At 40.7% G+C, this 21,851-nt stretch overlaps 1 protein-coding gene across 1 annotated transcript in view; it reads left to right on the top strand.

Moving 5' to 3' along the window:
- Positions 1-3,620: 3,620 nt before the first annotated feature.
- LOC308136440 (uncharacterized protein) overlaps positions 3,621-21,851 on the top strand; it is a gene marked incomplete at both ends in the record, with an annotated part of 19,225 nt that continues 994 nt past the window's right edge. The window contains 35 exons of the mRNA XM_080504777.1: positions 3,621-3,704; positions 3,891-3,912; positions 4,175-4,220; positions 4,318-4,423; positions 4,733-4,752; positions 4,840-4,939; positions 5,433-5,457; positions 5,588-5,681; positions 5,884-5,984; positions 6,088-6,151; positions 6,583-6,658; positions 6,753-6,777; positions 8,721-9,036; positions 9,238-9,387; positions 11,309-11,361; positions 11,479-11,696; positions 11,977-12,007; positions 12,320-12,619; positions 12,717-13,085; positions 13,946-14,171; positions 14,406-14,420; positions 15,675-15,710; positions 16,083-16,184; positions 16,298-16,452; positions 17,176-17,400; positions 17,970-18,178; positions 18,672-18,722; positions 18,802-18,888; positions 18,980-19,044; positions 19,778-19,900; positions 19,994-20,135; positions 20,881-21,040; positions 21,131-21,228; positions 21,329-21,412; positions 21,517-21,635. Coding sequence (XP_080360903.1) covers positions 3,621-3,704; positions 3,891-3,912; positions 4,175-4,220; positions 4,318-4,423; positions 4,733-4,752; positions 4,840-4,939; positions 5,433-5,457; positions 5,588-5,681; positions 5,884-5,984; positions 6,088-6,151; positions 6,583-6,658; positions 6,753-6,777; positions 8,721-9,036; positions 9,238-9,387; positions 11,309-11,361; positions 11,479-11,696; positions 11,977-12,007; positions 12,320-12,619; positions 12,717-13,085; positions 13,946-14,171; positions 14,406-14,420; positions 15,675-15,710; positions 16,083-16,184; positions 16,298-16,452; positions 17,176-17,400; positions 17,970-18,178; positions 18,672-18,722; positions 18,802-18,888; positions 18,980-19,044; positions 19,778-19,900; positions 19,994-20,135; positions 20,881-21,040; positions 21,131-21,228; positions 21,329-21,412; positions 21,517-21,635 — 4,097 coding nt within the window. The remainder of the gene's footprint in view (positions 3,705-3,890; positions 3,913-4,174; positions 4,221-4,317; positions 4,424-4,732; positions 4,753-4,839; positions 4,940-5,432; positions 5,458-5,587; positions 5,682-5,883; positions 5,985-6,087; positions 6,152-6,582; positions 6,659-6,752; positions 6,778-8,720; positions 9,037-9,237; positions 9,388-11,308; positions 11,362-11,478; positions 11,697-11,976; positions 12,008-12,319; positions 12,620-12,716; positions 13,086-13,945; positions 14,172-14,405; positions 14,421-15,674; positions 15,711-16,082; positions 16,185-16,297; positions 16,453-17,175; positions 17,401-17,969; positions 18,179-18,671; positions 18,723-18,801; positions 18,889-18,979; positions 19,045-19,777; positions 19,901-19,993; positions 20,136-20,880; positions 21,041-21,130; positions 21,229-21,328; positions 21,413-21,516; positions 21,636-21,851) is intronic.

Consider the following 21,851-nt stretch of genomic DNA (forward strand, 5'->3'; position numbering starts at 1 on the left):
GCAAACATCAGCTTTAATCGAATGTAAAAAAAAACAAAACAAAGAGTTGATTCTACCTTTAGCCACAAGAGGGAATCATTGCCTCAAACGATGTGAAATCTAAACGTTATCACTGAAAATGAAATACTCACACAAAATAAAGTGGGAAATTCATGGTTTCAAGATTATTTAATGTGCTTAATGTGCGGGTTTCTGTTAAATATGCAACATGGCATAATGCAATGGTAGACAAGATGTCACATTTGTGAGTGTATTTGTTGCACTCAAGTACAAGTGCACAAAAGGTCTCTTTTGTGCACTTGTCTTTGTCGGGTGTCAGTGAGCGAGAACACCGACCAGCATGTCTTTGTGTCAGAGGTAATCAGGATTAGCTTCCATCACAGATCATCCACTACAGCTTTACCCTCTGCGCCTGCTTTCTCTTTCATCTTCCCCTTTTTCTCCCTTTAAGTCTCCTTGGGTTCCTCAGCTCACTCCACCGCTGTGTCACACAACTGAATCTGATTGTTAATAAATAAATGATTGGATGTAAACATTTGCAGGTTTTCCTTTTTAAACAAGCCTTCCCTGTATTTAGAGACAGCTCCAGGGTTTCTTTTTTAAATTCTTTTCCTGTATTTTCCAGACCACCTCTCTCATCAGATCCAGTACAGATGTTCAATTAGGATTGAGGCCAGTGAAGTGCTACCACATTCCAGCCATGAGCCAAGGGTCTGTGCCATCGACCTGTTCTGTCAGATTATCCTACGCTGAGCTGATAATGAGATCTACAATTGCCTCGTGCCTCATCACTACCAAAAATGCTTCTCATTCTTCAATACAACAGCAGACCTTGGGGGAAAATGGTGTGATCCGTGAATGTTGTCATACACGGTGAGCGATGAGTTCCTTTCTCTGAGATTCCAAATTATAATGGCCTCGTCCTACCTGCTCCTGTTGCCCCATGATCTGCTCCTGCAGTTTATTTACTCAAATGCACTTGAATTCTGCAGCATTATGCACTGTAGCCGCGGCTTCGCTTGAAATTTCACATTACTTCAACTCAAAACAACAAAGTTGCCGTTTCCTGTTTAGCAGTTGTACTGTTAACATGGTTTGTCCTAAATCCTGGATAATCACACTCTGGCACGGTACCAGGAGTTCTCTCCTCCTTAGACCTCTTTCCTTATCTCCAATAATCTTTGTTTTCCTCACTTGCAGAAGGAGTTTGGATCCACAGCCTCTGGCTCCAAGGTTTCGTGGAGAGCATAAAAATGCAAATGAAATCAAATGAAAAGAAATTAAACTAAATTTAAATCAATATCCTGAGCAATGCTGAATATGAACGATTAATGATTAGAATGCAAAAATGACCTCCTTAATAATACAGAATATGCAACTTTGTATTCTTGTTACTGGGCAAAGATTAATGTTTTTTAGGGGGGGTTCATTCTTTGGTTTCTTCTTCTTTGTGTTTCCAGTATTACAGTTGACCTTTGAAATGGCAATTTTTGGGGTTCAAAAAAGAGAGCATTACCATTTTTCAGCAAATATTGTTCAACCATCACACTTTGAATTGCTGTTGCATTGTGTACATACAAACAAATTCATGTGCAACTCAAATTAAATGAAGAGCAGTTGGAAAATGCATCACTTTAAATTTGGATGCAATTTATTTTGTATCCACATCTACTTTTTAAATAAATGTAAAAAAATAAAATGCATTTAAAGTTGTTGTCTTATCTGTAAACCCAATACAAATGTTATATTATGGCCTGAAGAAAAAGTCCTGTGGATATATTGTTACCATCAAAACAAATATATGAAAATATGTAAGGTTTAATTCTGTTAAAGTCTCCTTCTGATGGAGATGTTATCACTTTGCATTTTCACTTTCTGTCGCAATCCCTGGTGGTGGAAAGCCGGTTGCTTGCCCGCTGCTGTTTTCCCTGTTGGAATAACAGTTTGCAGGGTTTAGGGAATGGTGTCCTGACGGTGTATCTCTTTGCCGTTAATCTGCGTTTGCTCACTGTCCAGGATTGTGCCTTGACCTTCAGATGCTGCAGGTTAATCTTGTTAGCACCAAGCAGACGCTGTGGAAATCCCAGCAGATCTGTGCTGGCTGTGTGGCACTCAGGATCTCCACAGCACCGGCATGCAGAACCACCTGTAGACGAGCAGGTAAGGGAAATAAAGTTTGTGATTCTGTGCATAGAACATCTGTGTGGAGAGCTGGGGGGTACAAAACAAAAAAAAGGTAATGACAGAGCGCATATGTGAAGTCTGTGATCAGCCTATGTTGTTATGGGGTTGTTTGATTAAGAATAAATGAGCTAATATTGGGGGGGGAGCTGGAGGCAGAGTGGTTTAGGGAGTGCAGTGAGATGTTATTCAGAATAACTTTTAATGAAACTTTTAAAAATGCAAATTTGTTTGTATGAAAAAAAATGCCACATTGCATCTTGTATATAAAAGTGCTGTAAAGAAGTAAGTCACAGGTGTTTATGCATGAAAGTGCCAATAAATCAGAGTAGATCTTAATTACTATACACCTTGAAAGATGCCAGATTAATGTTCTGTTACTGGTGGTGCAGAATCTTCTCTTGACTTTTCAAAAACCACCACACAACATGACTTGGAAAATGTGAAAAACACTCGTGTGCAACAAAGTTTTATTGAGAAAACTTTTTCAATAACAAATTAAAAAAAATCTTCGCATCACATGCTGAACCCTTGATAACAATGGTGTGAGCCTGAAATGGCCTCAGTCCAGTTACTTGTGTCTGATATGTGAGGAAAGTGACATTGAGGAACGTGAGTTGTGTGCCGTGGCTGCAGGCAGTTGCAGGACATCTTGGAGGCTCAGTGACTCTTTGCCCCGTTTCTGAAGAGGATTAAATGAACGAGCTGATAGACTGCAACACAGAATAAAATGCATATTGAATGTTAGTTTGGACCAAAATGGCTTTCCTACCCGCCTGAAGGGGCTTCTATATGATCTCAGTTTGTAGGGCCAATTAAAAAATGTCCTTTCCCTGTACATTTTGGGAAGATTTCTGTGTTTAACTGAATTATCTGACTGAAATCCACTGACTGCGAAACCTGCCCGCAAATCAGCTTATGCTCCACTGCTGGCTGCACAAGGTCAGGCCTCTGCCTTCTAATGTTATCTTACTTTTCACCTGTGTGTTTGGTGCCGACTTGATCCCGATGTCTGCGTTGCTTTGGGTTACAGTAATTGGGTAACTGGCAGGTCAAAGCTCCTCGGACCATGTGTTTTTGGCAAGAAGTGACAACTCAGGCTGGAATAAAACAAGCTTCTTAGGTAAAAATGAAAAATAATGCTGGTCAATATCCTTCATCAAGCCTCATTAGCTTCGGTTTAAGGGCTCTCTGTCCGACAGATGAAGTGGCTGCTTTAATGGCGCCGTAAGGAATTAGCCAATAAGAGTTATCATCATTATCATCAGTGGTATCAACAATGTTTGATGAAGGGCTGTTTGAGAGGTTCACTGTGTGTGTGTGTGTGTGTGTGTGTGTGTGTGTGTGTGTGTGTGTGTGTGTGTGTGTGTGTGTGTGTGTGTGTGTGTGTGTGTGTGTGTGTGTGTGTGTGTGTGTGTGTGTGTGTGTGTCTCAACAGGATGTTTAACTGGGTGGTGAAAGTGGTTCCTCAGCCCCCTGAAGCTTTTGGGACAGACGACTCCCCAAAGAGTCCTGCTGTACAAGTACGCACACACACACACACACACACACACACACACACACACACACACACACACACACACACACACACACACACACACACACACACACACACACACACACACACACACACACACACACACACACACACACACATATTCATTGTATTTTATTTAATTATTCTCTTTTTTGTCTCTCTGAACTTACAGGAATGTCGTAAAACCAGAGTGGGTAAGGATTATTTTACTTCTACTTCTACTTCACATGTAGGATAAAAGCAGTACAGAAATGGATGTATAGACTCAACAAAAATAGTCAAACCTGATCTCATACAGGTGCAGCTCCAAGAAATGAACGATCAAATTGTAAAAAAAGAAAGAAGTGATTTTCTCCTATAATTAGTTTAAAACAGCAAAACCTTAAAAAAAATTATAAAATTTATGTATTGCTAAATTCGTTCACGAAGCATTTACAGATTGAGTTTATTTCACAGTGACAAGTCCTCCACTGAAGCACACAGAGGAAGCTTCAGAGGACAGGTAAGTCTTTCTGTCCATGTGTCTTTGAATGCATGACAGAGATTGAGCGTGTGTGTGAAGACGTCTCTCTCTCTGTCTGTGTCCACCTCCTCTGCAGTCAGGGCCAGACTGGCGTCCTCGGCTGGCTGTCCAATGGGTTCGTCAGCGCACTGCCGCAGCCTTCAAACTCCCCTCGACTCAGCAGGTCCAACTCTGACGCCAGGGTGAGTGCACTCAAAACACCCGAATCAGGAATATGTCCGAAATGTATTGGTTGAATGTGTAAAATGAGGCAGATGTTTGCAAATCCATACAGTAATTTTAAAGCTGTAAACATGACACAATTTAACACAAACATGGAGAATCTGCATTTTGGGATTCACCATTGAATTTGAAGTGAATTTGCCTAAAGGCAATTTGATGCGGGCAATTCTTATAGTCTTGAATAAATTAACTGCAAGTGAGAGTAAAAGATTGATCCATAACTTCTTATCTTTGTTTCGTCCTTTTCTTTTTTTTAAACCCCACATCAGTCAGGAGAGGCTGGAGAAAGGTACTATGATTCTGTAAATTGGAATCGTATTTATTATTAAGAAACATGAAAACACAAGTGTTAAATACGTGCATGTTTCTCTGCCAGGCCGGGCGTGATAGGTTGGGTCGCTCAGGGTCTGACCAAAGTTTTACCTCAACCGGATGACAAGTACAAAGAGGAACCATACACTGAAGAGCACACGGAGGTGAGACAGACATATGTCACTAAAATGGCTCTTTAAAAGGAACCGTCACTCCAGAATCACATTGAATTTGTACTGTTGTCAAATAGCAAAGTCAGCCGTCCAGACACCACCATCATGTGACTGTGAATCTTTGACCTGAGTGACGTTTGACTGAAGCAACTTAATACTCTGTGACAGGCTTATAAGACTAATCATGTGTGTGGATTAAGCTTATAGTTTAGGAGTTTACCGGGGCGGGGTCTTGATCCAGGTTAAACCCCTTCTTCGAATTCACGGCCTTTTACAGACACGCTTCATGTTGCGGTCAAGTCAGAAAAAAAGGTTTATTTTGGGTTATTTCGATAACTGGTAATAAGGGAGTAAATATATCGGATATACAACAAAAAAAGGTCAAATTTCTTCTTCATTTTATTTTGAAACATTTTTCAGGGAAAAAAGATTTACATCATTTTGCCCAATCTTTACTTATAGTGCACTTTTTGTATTTTTACAGGTGTACGAAGTAGAAACTATGCCAGGTAAACACATTTTTTTGTTTGTTTTTTGCTCATTTAAGGTCCTTATTGTTATGGGTTTATTTGCAAATGCAAAATTCAAGGGGTTGTGTTAAATCCGCTGTTTGTTGGGTTCTGTTTTTTCCCCCTCCAGATTATGATCCTCTTCCGCACATCCCTGTGGTGGAAATGGTATCTGAAGATGAGGCGTCAGACACAGAGGATCCAAACTCTCCTTTTCCTCCAAAGTGAGTATCAGTTACTTCACACCAATGCTTGTCGACACACATGTAGGGAAGTGTTTGCGTTTAGACTGATCTTTCGGTGGTTTCCAATGCCTGAAGTGACTGGAACCTTTACAATATTCAATCTCGAGGGGATTTTTGTGCCCCTCAAACACAAGTTCATGCTAAGAGAGACATTTCAGACTTTTCCCTTTCTCTACTGCAGCATGGTGAACTGGATTAAGCAGAGAATCCCACAGCCAGTGCCCCCTGGTGCCGTGGCCATGGAACCAAAAAACAAGTCCACCCGCTCCTCTCTTGACAAAAGTACAGCAGGCCTAAAAAAAAAAAAAAAAAAGACAAGTTTCAATGTTGTTTTATTTCTCATGATGTACTCAAATGCTCATTTTATCTTTCTTTGGCTCTGCAGTCTTTTCTCCACCACCCGAATCTCTCAGTGGAATCTCACTGGATACTGACAGCAAGTCCTCTGGGTAAGTTTGGGTCGAGGGAGAGTTGATGACACGTCACACAAGAGGGTACAAACCTCCATAAAGTATGCATAAATGTCATAACATAACCAGAGACCCCATAGATCCTTTAAAAGCTTTTGTATGAGCTACACTAATTTCATTCATTAGTAACTTTGAGACCCCATGCTTTATAATCACAATCATTAAATATAATCCATGAAATGATTTCTCGTTTCCAGAAACGGTAATTTTTGGCTTAAGTCATGAATTTCCAAAGCTTTTGAGGAACGTCGATAAATCAAAATGCAAATTGAGACTCCTAAACTAAAGGCCTTTTTCAGCCTATATCAGTGTCTTATTGGAAGGTAAAAAAGAAATCTACTATCTGTGCTTATTAAAAATAAATAAATAAATAAATAAAATAAACCCATATGTGCATTGTCTCTCTGCAGTGTGGTCGGCTGGTTTGTGTCAGGGCTGGGTTTGAAGCTGCCTCAGCCCGCTCTTCCACCTAAAGAAGATGCTGAGGTATCCGTTGCTTCTCATCAGTTTTACTCTTCTGTACCGTCAAACTCAAAGTCTTCCAGTGAATTTTAACAGCATTTTTTTCCCCATTTATCAGGGTGCAACAGAGGTCCTGCAGAAAGGTGAGCTTGTGTTTTTATTCACATAGACCCCCCCCCAACCATCCACATTTTCTTCATTCCTGCAAGTGCAAATCCTCCAGAGTGCCACAATTTACAGATCAGTCAAGTGGATCAACATCGAAAAATGTTTTTTTTAAATCTAATGAAGGTTACATGAAAACATCTCAAAAATTCTGGACACTTCTTACTTCCATTATATTCTGTTCATTTTGATTTGAGTGCAAAGTGACGCTTGTGTTTTTCTATTGAAGCGCCCTCTTGTTTTTTTTTTCCCCATAGTTTTTGAAGAGGTGTTTTGGTCGGACGGTCGGAGCCTAACTCAGTCCCTCTTCTCCTTCTGTTTCAGGGGGGAAGGCGCTGCGAGCCCCTTAAACAGCAGGAGGAGACGACTGGGGGGGCGCTCTGATTTCCACATACTTACAGACAGTTAGACTTGTTGCACTGCTCAGTGAGCAGCTTGGCCAGAAACGATAGGCAGCTGTAAAATACAAGAGTATATATATATATATATTTATGTATGTTGAACTCACCTAACTGTACTCAATACAGTTTTGAATGAATGTAAAATGGCAATGTGTTACTTTTAGCATAGTTAAGTGCGTTTTTGTCTTTTGAATTTGCACATTTTCTTTTTGACAACAGAAATATTTTCTGTTTCTTTGACTTTAAAGATCAAAATGAAAAAGGATAATCTCATGTTCAGCCATTCCCATTAAAAAAAGAATACAAACTGGTCAATGTATTTATGATAAACATATTTGTAAAACATAGTATGTTTATATCCCAACACACATTTCTAAATAGAAATAATAATGAACTGGCAGCTATGATAATTTATTATTGTGTAACAAGTAAAAATCTGTCTGTATATCGATGTACATATACTATTTTCATCTTATTCACTACATAATATTTATTTTTGTGCTCAATAACGAGTGAATTCCTTTCTTTTTTTTGGACTATGTTGTAGTATGTGTGAGCCTTTTCCAGTGGTACTGCACAATCGGATTTGATCCACTTGATCTGTTTCTTGGGTTTGGGACTGTGAAATGTGGCCTGGAGGTGTGCTGTATTGTTGAACTTTCACATTTGGTCACGTAGACAGAAATAGAAAACTTGTAATGCAAGTAAAAAGCAAGACTAATAAAGTTTCAGTGTGTGAACCGTTACACATGTTGTTTTTTTATTACACAGACTTAGTTATAGCGATCAATACTGAATGGCACCCATACATAAAATTATACAATTTTGTTACCTGTTTATGACTTTCAATGTAAACAACCACAATAGGGCATAAACTTGCAAACCCATTCATCCGTCCTCTATACTGGTTCTTTAAATTATGTTGGTTTATCACAAACTAATCATCATGAATGAATGTATGAAGAGAACCTTTCAACTCTAATCTCTGCTAATTACTACACAAATTTGCATGGTCTTTATTCAAGATTAAGGACTGATTTATGATTCCAAAATTAACTGCTCAGAAAGTAATGGAAGCTTAAAACATAATGCTCCAACTTGACTTATATTACGAATTAAACTATTTTACAATTTGTATTAATTTCAATGACTTTTGATTTAATTCTGCAAAATTGTACTTTTTATGATTGTGTTTTAACTTCATCTGTTTTTCACAGTAAACCTACATAACCCGTTGTTTTTCACATTTATTATTACATATATGATATTTCTCAGGGTAGTTTTTACCCAATCTGATTTAAGATTCATATCATTTCCATTTGCTAATGTTTTATTTGACTTATTATCATTTTTTTCATTTGCATCTTAACCATTTTGCAAATGCAATAACTTAAGGCATAACAGTTATAGAATTTCATTCAGTGAAAACATGGGTGAAAGAAAAGTCCCGCTCCATTTCGTCATCTACCACTTTGTTGTAACTCATCACAAATAAAATCATCCTCATCTCAACTTTGCAGCGTCAGAGAAGCTCAAGCCTGACATGGTCCTGGAAGATGTGGAGTCGGACAACGAGTGCCAGCCGAAACGCAAGGATTCATCCACGGCTAAAGCATCGTCTGTGCGTCAGATTCCTCCACCAGCCCCGGCGGCACAGCCACAGCCGACACAGTCCAACAACATCCAGCCTCAGTGTGGTGAAGATCCACAGCAGTCGGAGAATCTGACAAAGATATCTCAGGAGGACGCTGAGACGCAGACAGGCCGCTGGACGCCCTTTGTTGAAAATCTCAAGAAGGAAGCTGAAGGTGTGGCTTTAGCTACGATGGAGGAACGGTAAGAGCAGTGAAGAATGAGCTGATCATGTCTTTCAAAACCAAAGAGTCATTCAAGGATTTGGAAGTTCATTGTGAGACGTTTGGATGGCGGTGCCCTCGGGATGATACAATCCTAAACATGTTTTCTGGAATGTTATATTTCATTTTTAAATAACTTAGCACAAGAACAAGCCCAACTCCCTTCTCTACTGCTCTTCAGTCTGCTTCAGGAGAGGTTCGAGATGGCCAGAATGGCTGAAGAAGTGGCCCGGCAGACGGCTGAGATGGCCATCAGACAAATGGCCAGCGAGGGGCAGTCCATCAAACTCTCACTGGGGAGTCAAGAGCCGTTGGAGGAGCTGGATGAAGAGTAAGACCTTCGTGCTTCGTTTTAATATTTTGGCAATCAAGAGTCTGCATGTGAAGAGATGTGATGTTTTTTTTTTATTCAATATGATCAGACTTCCAGAGCCAGAAGAAAAGAACAGTGAGGTGGAGCCGTGTGAAGTCCCAGAGTAAGAATACAAAAGGGGGGAGCTACTTGGTGTTTGACTGGTTGGATCCTCTTTTGGAGGATGGTTGGAAGTCTTTCACTTAGCATGTAGCGTACTCCTCCTGTACTGTGCCTAGATAGACATGTTATTGTTAAAACTTAGAAACTATCCTAATCCATTACCACTGATACATATGTTACATGGCAGTTTGCAACTATATCATTCAGGGTTTTCAAACAATAATAATTCACCCACCCAAAAATATTATATTAATACTAAAGGATGAAGATTGTAGTGCAGGTAGCAAAAACATAAACCAAAGAGTCCACCAAAAGTTATGAGAAATACCTTGTTTTTCATAAACGTTCTCACAAAAATGTACTATGTATTTAGTGGCTTGGAGGGAAATTTCAACTTAACAGTTTTAAATATAGGACAAAAATAGGATTCAAAAGTAGTACTCAACAGCTTTATTATGCCTAAAATAATCTCTCTTTGATAATCGACAGCACAAAGGTCAGTTCAGAATGCCTGGATTGAAATAAATGATATGCCTCAACTAAAAAAAAAAAAAATATATATATATATATATAAAATGATAGATTGTCAGGGCAATAGAATCATGCGCGCGCCTGTTTGACGTTTACCTGCATGCTGACGAGTCCTTCTCACAACTTTCCAAGTTCCGAGGTCCGTGAACGCCTCATAAGTTCCGTGGTATCGTGCAGAGCGGCACAGCCACGCGCCCGTCAGCTGTACCCAATTCCCGCAGGTTCTCGTTATCTGATGTGTGCCGCGCGCCGCCTCAGCATCACAGTACCGTGTCCTAGCAACCCCCGCGGATCTGTTGCCCTGGCAACGGTGAGCACCTGCTGCTGCTGCTGCTGCTGCCTTCAGGGAACATAATGGACGGAGATGTACTAACAGAACATTTCCCTCCTTGTTTTTCTAAAACGTCGAAAGTAACTTGACCCTGTTTTGGCGTCACAACGCGCGCGTGTGTGTTTTACTTCCTCGTGGACGTTTTGTGCCGGATAATTGCACTTATCGACAAATATTCCCGGGAAAAGTGAGTATTGTGTCATAACCTCGCTTTTATACGGAGTGATTAGATAATTGTCAAACGTGTGGTTGTAGCTCTCCCATAAAGCTTTATTATTATTATTATTATTATTCAATAAACAAACAAACAAGTCCCTGTTTATGCTAAAAACAGAGAGAAAAACAAGCTGACACGCAATTCTGTGGAAATGTTAAGATGTTTTTGTATAATGAATCTCTTTGTAATCAAAACATCAACAAACAAGGTAAAGTTTGTTTACAGAATATTGCACAACTCCTTCCTTAAAATTGAGTGGTATTTAAATAACATGGAGAAATAGCAACAAAAAAATTATTAAATTAAACTTTCTCAATTATTCTACAATATTCTATTCACAATCTCGTTTTTTGTTTTGTTTTTTAATATCTGTGGGAACTTAAGAATATAAAAAAAAATCATACTAATCTATAACAAAACTAAATGGCTTTACACATTGTAATGTGTCAGCCTCTCAATATAAAATATCTGAACATCTTTTTATGTTTTGATTGCAATGTTTTAATTGCAAATTAAAGTAAATTCTGTTTGATGGGGATATTCGAAAGGTTCCTTTGCACCAGCATGTCCATCCCTTGTTGTACTCGAATATCCTTGTAATAAAACAAACTCTCATTTAACATGTTTGCTGTGTGAAAAGCCTGGTTCTCCTCCCTCTGCCAGAATACTCATCTGTATTATCCCGTATTTTTCAACAGAAAGGAAGAGAGCCTTGCTCAGGAAGAACAGAAAGTCGAGGTTGAGGAAGCAGGTGAAGAAGATTTATTTTTATATTATTCATAATTCACGCCAGTTACATGCTGGATGTATATGGATATATATTGTTGTCAAGTGTTCAATACTCTAACCATTTTAAATGAACATATAGAGCCAAAAGAGGAAGAACCACAGCAGGCCTCACCTTCTCCACCTCCACGTCCTGAACCAGTGAAATCCTCTGAGCCAGAGCCAGAGCCTGAACCAGAACCTCAACTTAAACTTGAGACCAAGACTCATGAAGATGGTTCAGAAGCTCAGCCTGTAACCAAGCAGCCACAGAAAGCAGGAGACGGTGAAGTTTCAAAGACTGACAAGGCTGCAGAAAAAGTAATTTTAATGATTTAATTCCTTCCAGATATCTTTCAAATTGTATGACTTTATTAAGGTCGGCTATCAGGCTCAGTCTCCTTACTTTGTCTCATTTTTACCCTTTTACCCTTTAACAAGGTTGAATCCCAACAGATCAAAATGTCAGTAATCCTAGCTTGTAATAATTTATTTTTAATTGGTTATTTACAACTGAGGCAGCACAGAAGTTAATTTCATTAAGATGGATATGTCACCACTTCTCTGCCATTCATATACACTGTACTTTCATCTTTCATAGGAGGAGGAAGCTCCTGGGGACGAATGTGGTGGTATGTACTTTTTTTGAAATGTACATTTTTGTGCTTCTTTGTATTATACTTGTTGGAATATTACGTAACATCCGCTGGGTGTGTTGACATCATAAGATGTTTCATTGTATAACGCCTGGTGTTCGTCAACATTCGGCTTACTTCTACTGTATTTGACCACAGGGGAAAAAAAGCCACATAGACTGGACTGTCACATGATTACTTCCTGACCTTGTTCTGACAAACTGCACTACTGTTTCGTTGTCAATGGTGTCCATGTCCATGCCCGCGCTTGCCTTGACAACATCTGCTTATCCACATGTTTCCTTATAGCTCCAGTCAGCTGCGATGCATTTAAAAGCTGCCTGATGCGCATTCCCCACACTCCCGAGTGCCTCGGCAACATCAACGCGTTCTTCAAGGAGAACGGCATCTCTCCTCCCAAAATACCTCCCATGCCTAAGCTACCCACCCAACTCTCCGACGTCACCAAGTACTTACCTTCCCTACCGCCGGAATTACGCCAAGAATTCTCCCAGATCAGACTCACGCGGGTCCCCCGAAATATCGCCCAGACCCTGACCGAGTTCCTGCCTAAAAACTCGGAGGGTTCGGTAGGCCCAGGCCTGTCCGGTCTGTCGCAGAGCTTTTCAAACATCCCACAGAAGCTGTCTCAGTTCCCCAGCCGAACGCAGCAGTACTTTCTAAACGTCCGGGACCGTCTCAACAGCCTTATGCCTCAAGATGCCTAAGAAACAACAACAACAACAACAACAACAGCAACACCCTAAACAGAAGCAAGACAAGACTCAGCAAGATGTAGAACTCAACCGGATAGGGCCACGCTCCCCTCTTCCTCCTCCTCCTCCTCCTCCTCATCATCATCCTCAGCTGCGATCTCGCTCGCCATCCCCCTCCCCGTCCTCCGCTAACGGTAGCCCTCTCGAGCTGCCCAACGTGCCATCCTATTCACGCCTGCCACCCATCGTCAGTCCTCCGTCTAAGCAGCTTAGTTCCCTGTCCCGGAAGCTTTCTGGCCTCTCTAACCCGGCGTTCTTCATCGAAGATGACTCAGACGTTTCAGCTATAAGACCTGCAGGTGAAATTACATTGGTGGAAAGTGATTGTCTTCCATTTAGATTGTTCCTCGGACTCACCTGAACACAGTGACAAGTAAAATGTGTCATCAAAGTACAAAAACTCCAGAATTGAGGAGCAAATTTAGAAGTATATATATATATTTTTTTCTTTTTCTTTTGAAAGATGAGGGCAATGTACCTTTTTGACAGTATTGAATTTAAAAAACTGATGTCCTGACACATTTACTGACATTGTCTTCAGAGTTGTGTGCATACTGTTTTGATTTTTTTTTTCTTTTTTTTTTTTCAAAGAAACCCTTTCTGTGTTGTGATTGTGGATTTTAACACTTAGTCCGTCTCCTGTTTTGCCTCTTGTCAAGTAAGGTCCTTTGAAACGAAGCTTGAAACTGTTTAACTGGGAAAATTGCAAAATGCCTCAGAACTTTGACAGTGGAAAAAGTGTGTAGAGAGGCACCACACTGACAGTTGACAATTTGTATTAAAGAAGGAAGACAGGCGTGTGCCAGTGTATCATGACACAGATTAACCGAATTGATTGGCTCACCAGAGGAGTAAGCTTGTCCATTGCCGTCAGGGCACTCTTATGCATGGCCTAGTTCAGGTTGGATCCTCTTGTATTAGTCCGGTGTAGGTCTTCTCTAAACCTCTCCTGTCCTGCTCTGCCCTGCTGTCACTCTCCTTGCAATGCTGTTTTTTTTTTTTTTCCTTTTGCAGTAGTTGACATGCTGGAAATACACTGTTTGCAAGTGGAATTGCATCAATTATTTCTCAGTGTTGATACACTGTGCAGACCTAATCATGTCAAAACAAGATCTGTTCAGGATTACAAACAACATATTGTGTTTGTCACTCTCCCCAGAGAGCTCCAGCCTCAGCCTCCGTCCAGCCGTTAACGTTGAAGATGTGGACTCTGATCAGGAGAGGAAAGGAGAAGGAGCCATGGGAAGAGGAGGAGGAGGAGGAGGAGGAGGAGGAGAAAGAGAAACAGGGGAGGACCAGAGTAATATCAACCAAAGCCTCAACCCCCAGGATCCCAAACTTACAACCCTCACTGTCCCTGTAAACCCATCAGGAGGGCGTCAGAGGTAAATCATAGCTGCATTTGCAAAAAATTACATCGATTATCACAAAAATATGACATTTTTGATTCAACACTAAACGAAGACTCATGAGAAATGTGCTCTGCAATATGTCACCACAACGGTAGTCAAATTTTTGTGTGCAGTGTAAAAGACAAAAGATGAAAAGAAGAATTCAAACATGGATCTGGATTGAAATCATTTTAATCTTTTTCTCTTCTTGCTGCTGTTCGTCTACAGTAAAGGAGATAAAGAGTAAGAAATCTGCATATGTTGTTTTTGCCTCCATGTGGTTGTGTGCTTTTCATTCTCTGTAAACAATAACCAGTTCCACCAGTGATAATGGAAATACATATTTGTATAGTGTACTTGCATTTATTGCAATACATTACACAATACAAAGTGGAAATTAGCATTGCTGGAATTTTATTTTTTCTCAATGTGCTAGTTCTTATTTTATATGCAAGTGAAACATTTTGTTCCAAAAGGAGATCAAACCAAATCTCTATTGATCACACAACATCGATTGCTTTGAGGCCAATATTTCTACTGAGGGAAATGTGTCCTATGTGCAACAAGAGATTGAATATATCAGTAAGTGTGTTGTTTTGGAACAAAATGATTTATTTTGTGCGCCTTCATTGTTTGAGATTTACTCTACCGCCCTCTACTGTACATTTTCTAGCTGTGCAGCATTTCCTGTCAGGATGTGATCGTTGAGTGTTCTGCCAAAATCAAGTGTGTAAAAAGTCAGTTCCATGACAGCAGTATGTTTATCAAAGTGTAGGAGCTGCATGAGCTGGGGGGGGGGGGGGGGGGGGGTCAGAGACATTCCTCTTCCCACATGAGTTTTTTGGGTTTGATTTTTTTTAAGTTTTAGGAAGAAACCACATTGAAAAGAAATGTGTATGTGGAAAAACTATTGACAAACACCCGCCCAAACTGACATTATTATGTTGTTATTAAGTGTAATGTTGACCTCTGACCCTCAACCAAAAACTGCTCTGGAGTGGATATAATGTAGTTAAGCTCTGTGAATGTGACTTTCCTCCCACATTCTGAAAATATCTGCTTTCTATCTGATCACGTGATCATGAGTCGTAAAAGCAACAGCAGTGAACATCTTTTGCACACAAGTAAAACCATCCCAAGGTGTTTATGCAGAACACAGTTTGTGGTATAAATACGGTGGGGCTGACATGGTTTGGAAAGGTACTGAGCGCTTCCAGTTTTGTGTTTTCTGTGCTGTTCTCTTGTGAGGTGTGATGGGGCTGTTTTCTTTTGTTTGGCTTTTTGCTTGTGGCTACTGTATGGTCCATGTCATAATGTAGCAAAAGTCAATAAACAAATGCATCATGATGTTGCATGTGCATTGTCACTGTGTCCCCCTACTTGTGTGTGTGTTGCGGGTGATTGACTTGTTTGTTGTCATGTACTACTTTGGCACAAATACAAACTCTTTCCCCCGCCCTTTTTTTTTTAAAACCCTGTTCTGATCATTTACGACAGTGGTGGAAGGAATCGTAGGACCGTCTGGACAAAGATGTAAGGAAATTAACCCTCATTCTGGTCTATCTACTTGTGCCATCCATTTTATTTGTTTGTTTATTTGGACGGGACAGTGCATATTAGTGAACAAGCCATCTCGTCATGAGGCGACTGTAAATATGCCGGATTTAGCACAATGCTATTTTCCATCTGTTGTCCCACAAATTTAACACCATTCGTGAATCCATCTGTCTCAGTCTTGTCGACGTATATCATTCAATCGCCATTATTAGTGTGTATTCATCTGCAATCACAGTCGACCATGTGGTCTTTGTGAACACCACCCAACATAATGCGCAGTCCACATCCAATTCCACTTTAAATAGAAAGTGAACCAGTGCTGTTGCTGTCTCCATGTAACCTTAACAGTAGGCGACTGCATTCTCAAAGTGAAGATGATGACGATGACGAAGGGAGCATACCTGTGAGAGCCTGGCCCAGTCAGTCCAGCCTGCACAGCACAGACGACATGTGAGTGTGACCGCACACAAACAAACATTGTGACGCGGTGGATCTGATGAACATGGATTTTCACGATGGAAATGCACAGTTTTATATTTGACTTCTTCCTTTACTTCTAAAAGTCTGAAAGAGCGCCCCGCATCTTCGGCCAGTCAGACCAGCACTGTGGTCAACGACCGGCTTCAGGAACTTGTCCGCATGTTCAAAGAAAGAACGGAGAAGGCCAAGGAGAAACTTATCGACCCAGACAGCTCAGATGAAGACAGCATCGTTCCCTGTGAGTGCTTATCTCTTCTTATTCATTTACTGATAATTCGACAGGTGAAAACAGGTAGAAGCGGCTCGTGCAGATGGTGAGAAAGTGTCAAAGTGCATTTTGATTCCAGGTTAAAAGGCTCGGCTCCAACCCTGTTGACTTTACCAGCCATTTACACCCAAACACCAGACGGATCGAAACACACTAAAATCTTAGTAGCCAGAAAATGCCCTCGAGCAGTCACAGAGACAGGTGAGTGGGAGCAGTGACTGCTGTTATCCCCGAAGATATCCCAACAGTGTCCCTCATTCAACCCCTAGTGAACTGCTCGTCATGCAAAAGCCTCCTAATGGCCAATAATCCCAAGTGCCAGCAGCTGATCGGGATTTGACCGATACCCATACTGCCTTCAGAGAGGTTGTTGGAGTGTAGAATCAAACCAGACTCTCCAACTCCACTACTGTGCAAGGGAACAGTTATGAGATACAAATGATTTTTTGTAAAACAGTCATGAGGGGTCAGAAGTCCTCTTGAGTTTAAGGGGTGTAACATATTTTCACTTAGGGTCACTTAGGTTTCCAATAGTAAAAATTTGGGTTTCTCAAGAAAAACTTTGGGAGCCACTGCTCTAGAAAGACCCTGCTTTTACCTTGTAGTCCAACTCCCCAAAACTTTACATTTAATAAAAGGACAAGATAGCTGATGAATAGACTATCACACTACTCTTGCTTTCCTTATTCTCAGCTTCTCCTCGAGCTCCAGCTCCTCCGCCTGATCCTGGACCTCCGCCACCGGCTGAGGAGAAGCAGGAGGTGGGAGGAGGTCCGTCGGGAAAAGACACCGAAGGAGCAGTGGAGAGTGAGGCGGAGGAGGAGGAGCAGTCGAGCCGCTGCTGCAAGGTGAAAGCTCCGCGATGGATGCGAGCCTGTATGCACTTCCGCTTCCCCGCCAGCATCGACCCTTTTACCAGTGAGAACCCGACCGAATGAATACCTGCTTCTCCGAGGTCTGGCTGTCTTTACTCAATCCACCTAGAAATGGGTAGCAAGCAACCAAAGCCAATTCTGATGACTTGATATTTTTTCAACCACACAATTCCAAACTATTTTTCCTTCGTTGGGAACCAGTTGATGCAAGCATGTTGTTTAATTATCATTCTCAATTACACTAAACCAATTGTATGTCAAGGTTTGGGTAAAGGTGGAGCAGCTGTGCCATCATGTATGTACAGACACCTCTCATTCATTCTTTCCTTCATATCTGTGAGGACTTTATTTGGATTTCTTTCATTTCGCTCCATATTTTCTAAATAGTGTTAATTTGGCTTCATAACGTACTTTCGGACATGTTCATATTCAGTCCAATCATCAGTCTGTGAAAAACAGCGTCTGATAGTACTTGGCACTTCCTTCATGGCCGATGTTCAAAACTCTTTACTTTCCATCCACACTTGAGTAAATCATTCTATTTATTCTACCTGTTTTCTTTTCTGGTTTGGGTTCTCCTTCATTCTTTTCTCTCTCTTTCTCTCTTGTCAGACTTGATGTATGTGCTGTGGATGTTTCTGGTGTCTCTGGCCTGGAACTGGAACGTGTGGTTCATCCCTGTACGCTGGGCCTTTCCCTACCAAACCCCTGATAATATCTACTACTGGCTGTTGACCGACTACCTGTGTGACCTGATTTACATCCTGGACATCACCATTTTTCAACCACGCCTACAGTTTGTGCGTGGAGGAGACATTGTGGTGAGCAAAAGTATATCAATGTTCAATAAGTGTCCTTTTTATACAAATGTGATATATAGGCGTACAAATATGGACAATGACTATTTAGTGGCCATAAATTAGCATTTCATGGCCACAAATAGTATTTCATTGGTGGGAATTACTATATCATGGCCATGAAATATTAACTTGTGGCCACAATTTAAAGTTTCATTTCAGATGTTTTGTCTGGAGCTCCGTGGCAATAAAGGAGGAGGCAGAGCTACTATTTTAACAGTGTTTGTAAAGTTTACCGTAGCACCCTTTACCATAATCTGAGAGGAAATATTGTCATCACCAAAAATGGGGATGTACTATTTTGTAGAAAATGGTCAAGCAGAAGACAGGAGTTGGAAATAAAAACACTAATGGAATCAGTAATGTGTGCATTTAAAGAGTGATGTTTTTTTTTTAATAACATATCAATGACTCCACCGTTGGCATTCTTTGTAAATTAATTATGTTTTTGTTGCAGTGCGACAAAACAGACATGAGAAAGAATTACATGAAAACCAAACGCTTTAAGGTAAATAGAGTCCTGAATGAAATGAGCATTTCCTGCCTTTCTGTGCTCTCTTTGAGACTGGCTCATGTCTTCTTCTCAGTTTGATGTGGCCAGTCTTGTTCCTCTGGAACTCTTCTATTTCAAAACTGGTATCAACCCTCTTCTCCGCTTACCCAGACTGCTGAAGGTGACACTCTTACTGCAAAGTACAAGTCAATCTTGTCCCTTTGTACAAATTCAAAAAATATATTTGTGTCCCGTAACCAACGACTCTACAGATCAACTCCTTTTTTGAATTCAACGAGCGTCTCGAGGCCATCTTGACCAAAGCCTACATCTACAGGTCAGTCGCAAATTAATGGCATTAATGTCTACTCTTCTACTCCTTTTGTCAAACTGTAAGACCATTTCTTTTTCTTTTCTAGATACAGGTTTGAAAAAGATTAATCGTCTTATATCTGCTGGATGCCTTAACCGGTCAAACCTCGTAGTGATCATATCAGGGTTAATAAGAAGGAGGCTACGGATGCTAGACATTGCTGTTAGGAAGCCATTGAGAAGCTTTAAAACTCTGTGGATGACAGTGAGGATGAAGAACGATGACGATAGTGTGCACAACTGGAGCGAAACCAGCGAGGCAGGAAACCTGTGGGCGAAACAGGCGTAGAAGAAAGGACACTGCTCAAGGGCCACATACAGTCAAATCTGATCTCAAGTGAGCAGGATCAGTAAAAATATGCTGAAAAAAACCCCAATAAGTGATAAAATATCCAAATATTTTCTTTTGATTTAGTTCATGATTGGCATGATGATCGTATGATTAAATGTTTTAATATGACTCGAAACCATACCGTCCATTTACAACTCACTTAATTTTATCTTGATATTTTGTTACCTCCAAAAATACATAATGTGGATTGTATTTGACGCGGAAACATCTGAGACGTTTACTTTCTCTCTGCTTTATAAAGTGCAAGAGGATGGATGAGGCAGGTGGTGACACGGCTGAACAAACAGCTGGTTTTTGCAATGTTCATTTCACATCACGGATTGTTTTGGTTTTTTTTGTTTCTCAGGGTGATCCGAACCACCACCTACCTTCTGTACTGCCTCCACTGTAACGCCTGCCTCTACTACTGGGGCTCTGCCTTCACGGGACTGGGATCCACCAAGTGGGTCTACAATGGCGAGGGCAACAGGTTGGTGGGAAAGACTCATACACACAGCTGTTTATTGTAAGGAATTTATTTTTGTGATTTATTTTCTGCTTGTCTTGCTTCTTCTCTGCTCAGCTATATCCGCTGCTACTACTTTGCAGTGAAGACTCTGATCACCATTGGGGGTCTGCCCGACCCCACCACTCTGTTCGAGATAGTCTTTCAGCTCATCAACTACTTTGTTGGAGTCTTTGCTTTCTCGATCATGATTGGACAGGTAAGTTGAGAGCAAAACAGGCATGCTAATACATTTCAAATGTCTAATCATTATTAAAACAACAAATATCCAAATAGCTTATAAGCCTATAGTGTGACGAGAAAGACAGCTCTCATTTTCAGTTCTCATTTCAGTTCCCTCATTGGGTTGAATTGAAATGCACGATTTTGTGGAAATTGTATAGATGAATCTTCAAATTCAGTCTTGCACCTTTCATGTATGTATGCACAGTATCTTTTCCAATTTGTTCTATAATATATTGTTTTCCTCCCTCAAATTTGTCATGTAAATATTACATGTGTTACATGAAAGTGCATCCTGTGACTATCCTGTCATTGATGACAAAACTTGCAAACTTATCATAAGTATAGCATCTATGTAGGTTATGATATCTTTAAAATTAAAAAAGTACCAGAAAACAGAAATATAGTGCCTCGTGACCATATATTAGTTGTCATTACAGTTGTAACCAGGACCTCTGCAATATGATCATGGTCACACTGACAACAAAAAAAATAGAGAGAACCTGGCAGTCATTGGAAAATTCTTAACAATTTTATAGTTATAAAAGGTAAATAAATCCAAGCATCCTAGCCAGGGAAATGTTAAAACATCCCAAAAGAGCTCAAATAACAAGACACTTATAGACCTTTTATGTCAGATATGAATAAGAACAATAATGCTTCCTAAACGTTGCAGTAATGCAAAAATAAAATACTGTCTGATTGTTGCATTTTCTTTCTAGATGCGTGACGTCGTTGGTGCGGCCACAGCCGGTCAAACTTACTACCGCACATGCATGGACAACACCATTAAATACATGTCCTCCTACCGCATCCCGAAAGACGTCCAAAACCGAGTCAAAACCTGGTACAACTACACCTGGCAATCGCAGGGCATGCTGGGTAGGAAAGCACACCATACCTGCACGTTCACGTTGAACGTTGGCACCCAGACATGTCGTCCTTTAATTAATTTGTGTTTTGCTACTCAAGACGAGCAGGAGCTGCTGACTCAGCTGCCCGATAAAATGCGTCTGGACATCGCCATCGATGTCAACTACTCCATCGTGAGCAAAGTCCCTCTTTTTCAGGTTGGAAATACTTTTAAATCTACTAAAGGAATTGCATGATATGGGAGTCAGGGGTTTTGTGTTTGTGTAAGTAATGTGTGTCTGTTTCTCTTCTTGACAGGGCTGTGACAGACAGATGATTTTTGACATGCTGAAAAGCCTCCGCTCTGTTGTTTACCTACCAGGGGATTACGTCTGCAAGAAGGTACGTTTTCCTGTCAGTATTTTTTTTTTAAATTATTTTTACTGATTGTTTATTCTCCGTCCCTCACTGTTTGCTTGTGTTTTTGTTTTTTCCCTCTTGCTCAGGGTGAAGTTGGCCGGGAGATGTACATCATAAAGGCAGGAGAGGTGCAGGTGGTCGGCGGCCCCGATGGGAGGACGGTGTTTGTCACGCTACGAGCGGGATCCGTCTTTGGAGAGATCAGGTAAAGAGTTCAAACCGGAGATTCACGTCTGCCCGACAGCTCTAAAGATTATCAATCGGGTTGTAGTCACAACACTTGTTTTTTTCTTTACACTTTGTGTTTGCATACCTTCATTTCTCCTCTGACACCTGCTGACCTTGTGTAAGAGGAGACTTGCATAAAGCAGAGCGTCTCTGCTCTGTTCTGTGCTTGTCAAGATTAGGAAAGTGTGGAAGG

The sequence above is a fragment of the Blennius ocellaris genome, assembly GCF_963422515.1.
Source record: "Blennius ocellaris genome assembly, chromosome: 11".
In the NCBI taxonomy this organism is placed as follows: Eukaryota; Metazoa; Chordata; class Actinopteri; order Blenniiformes; family Blenniidae; genus Blennius; species Blennius ocellaris.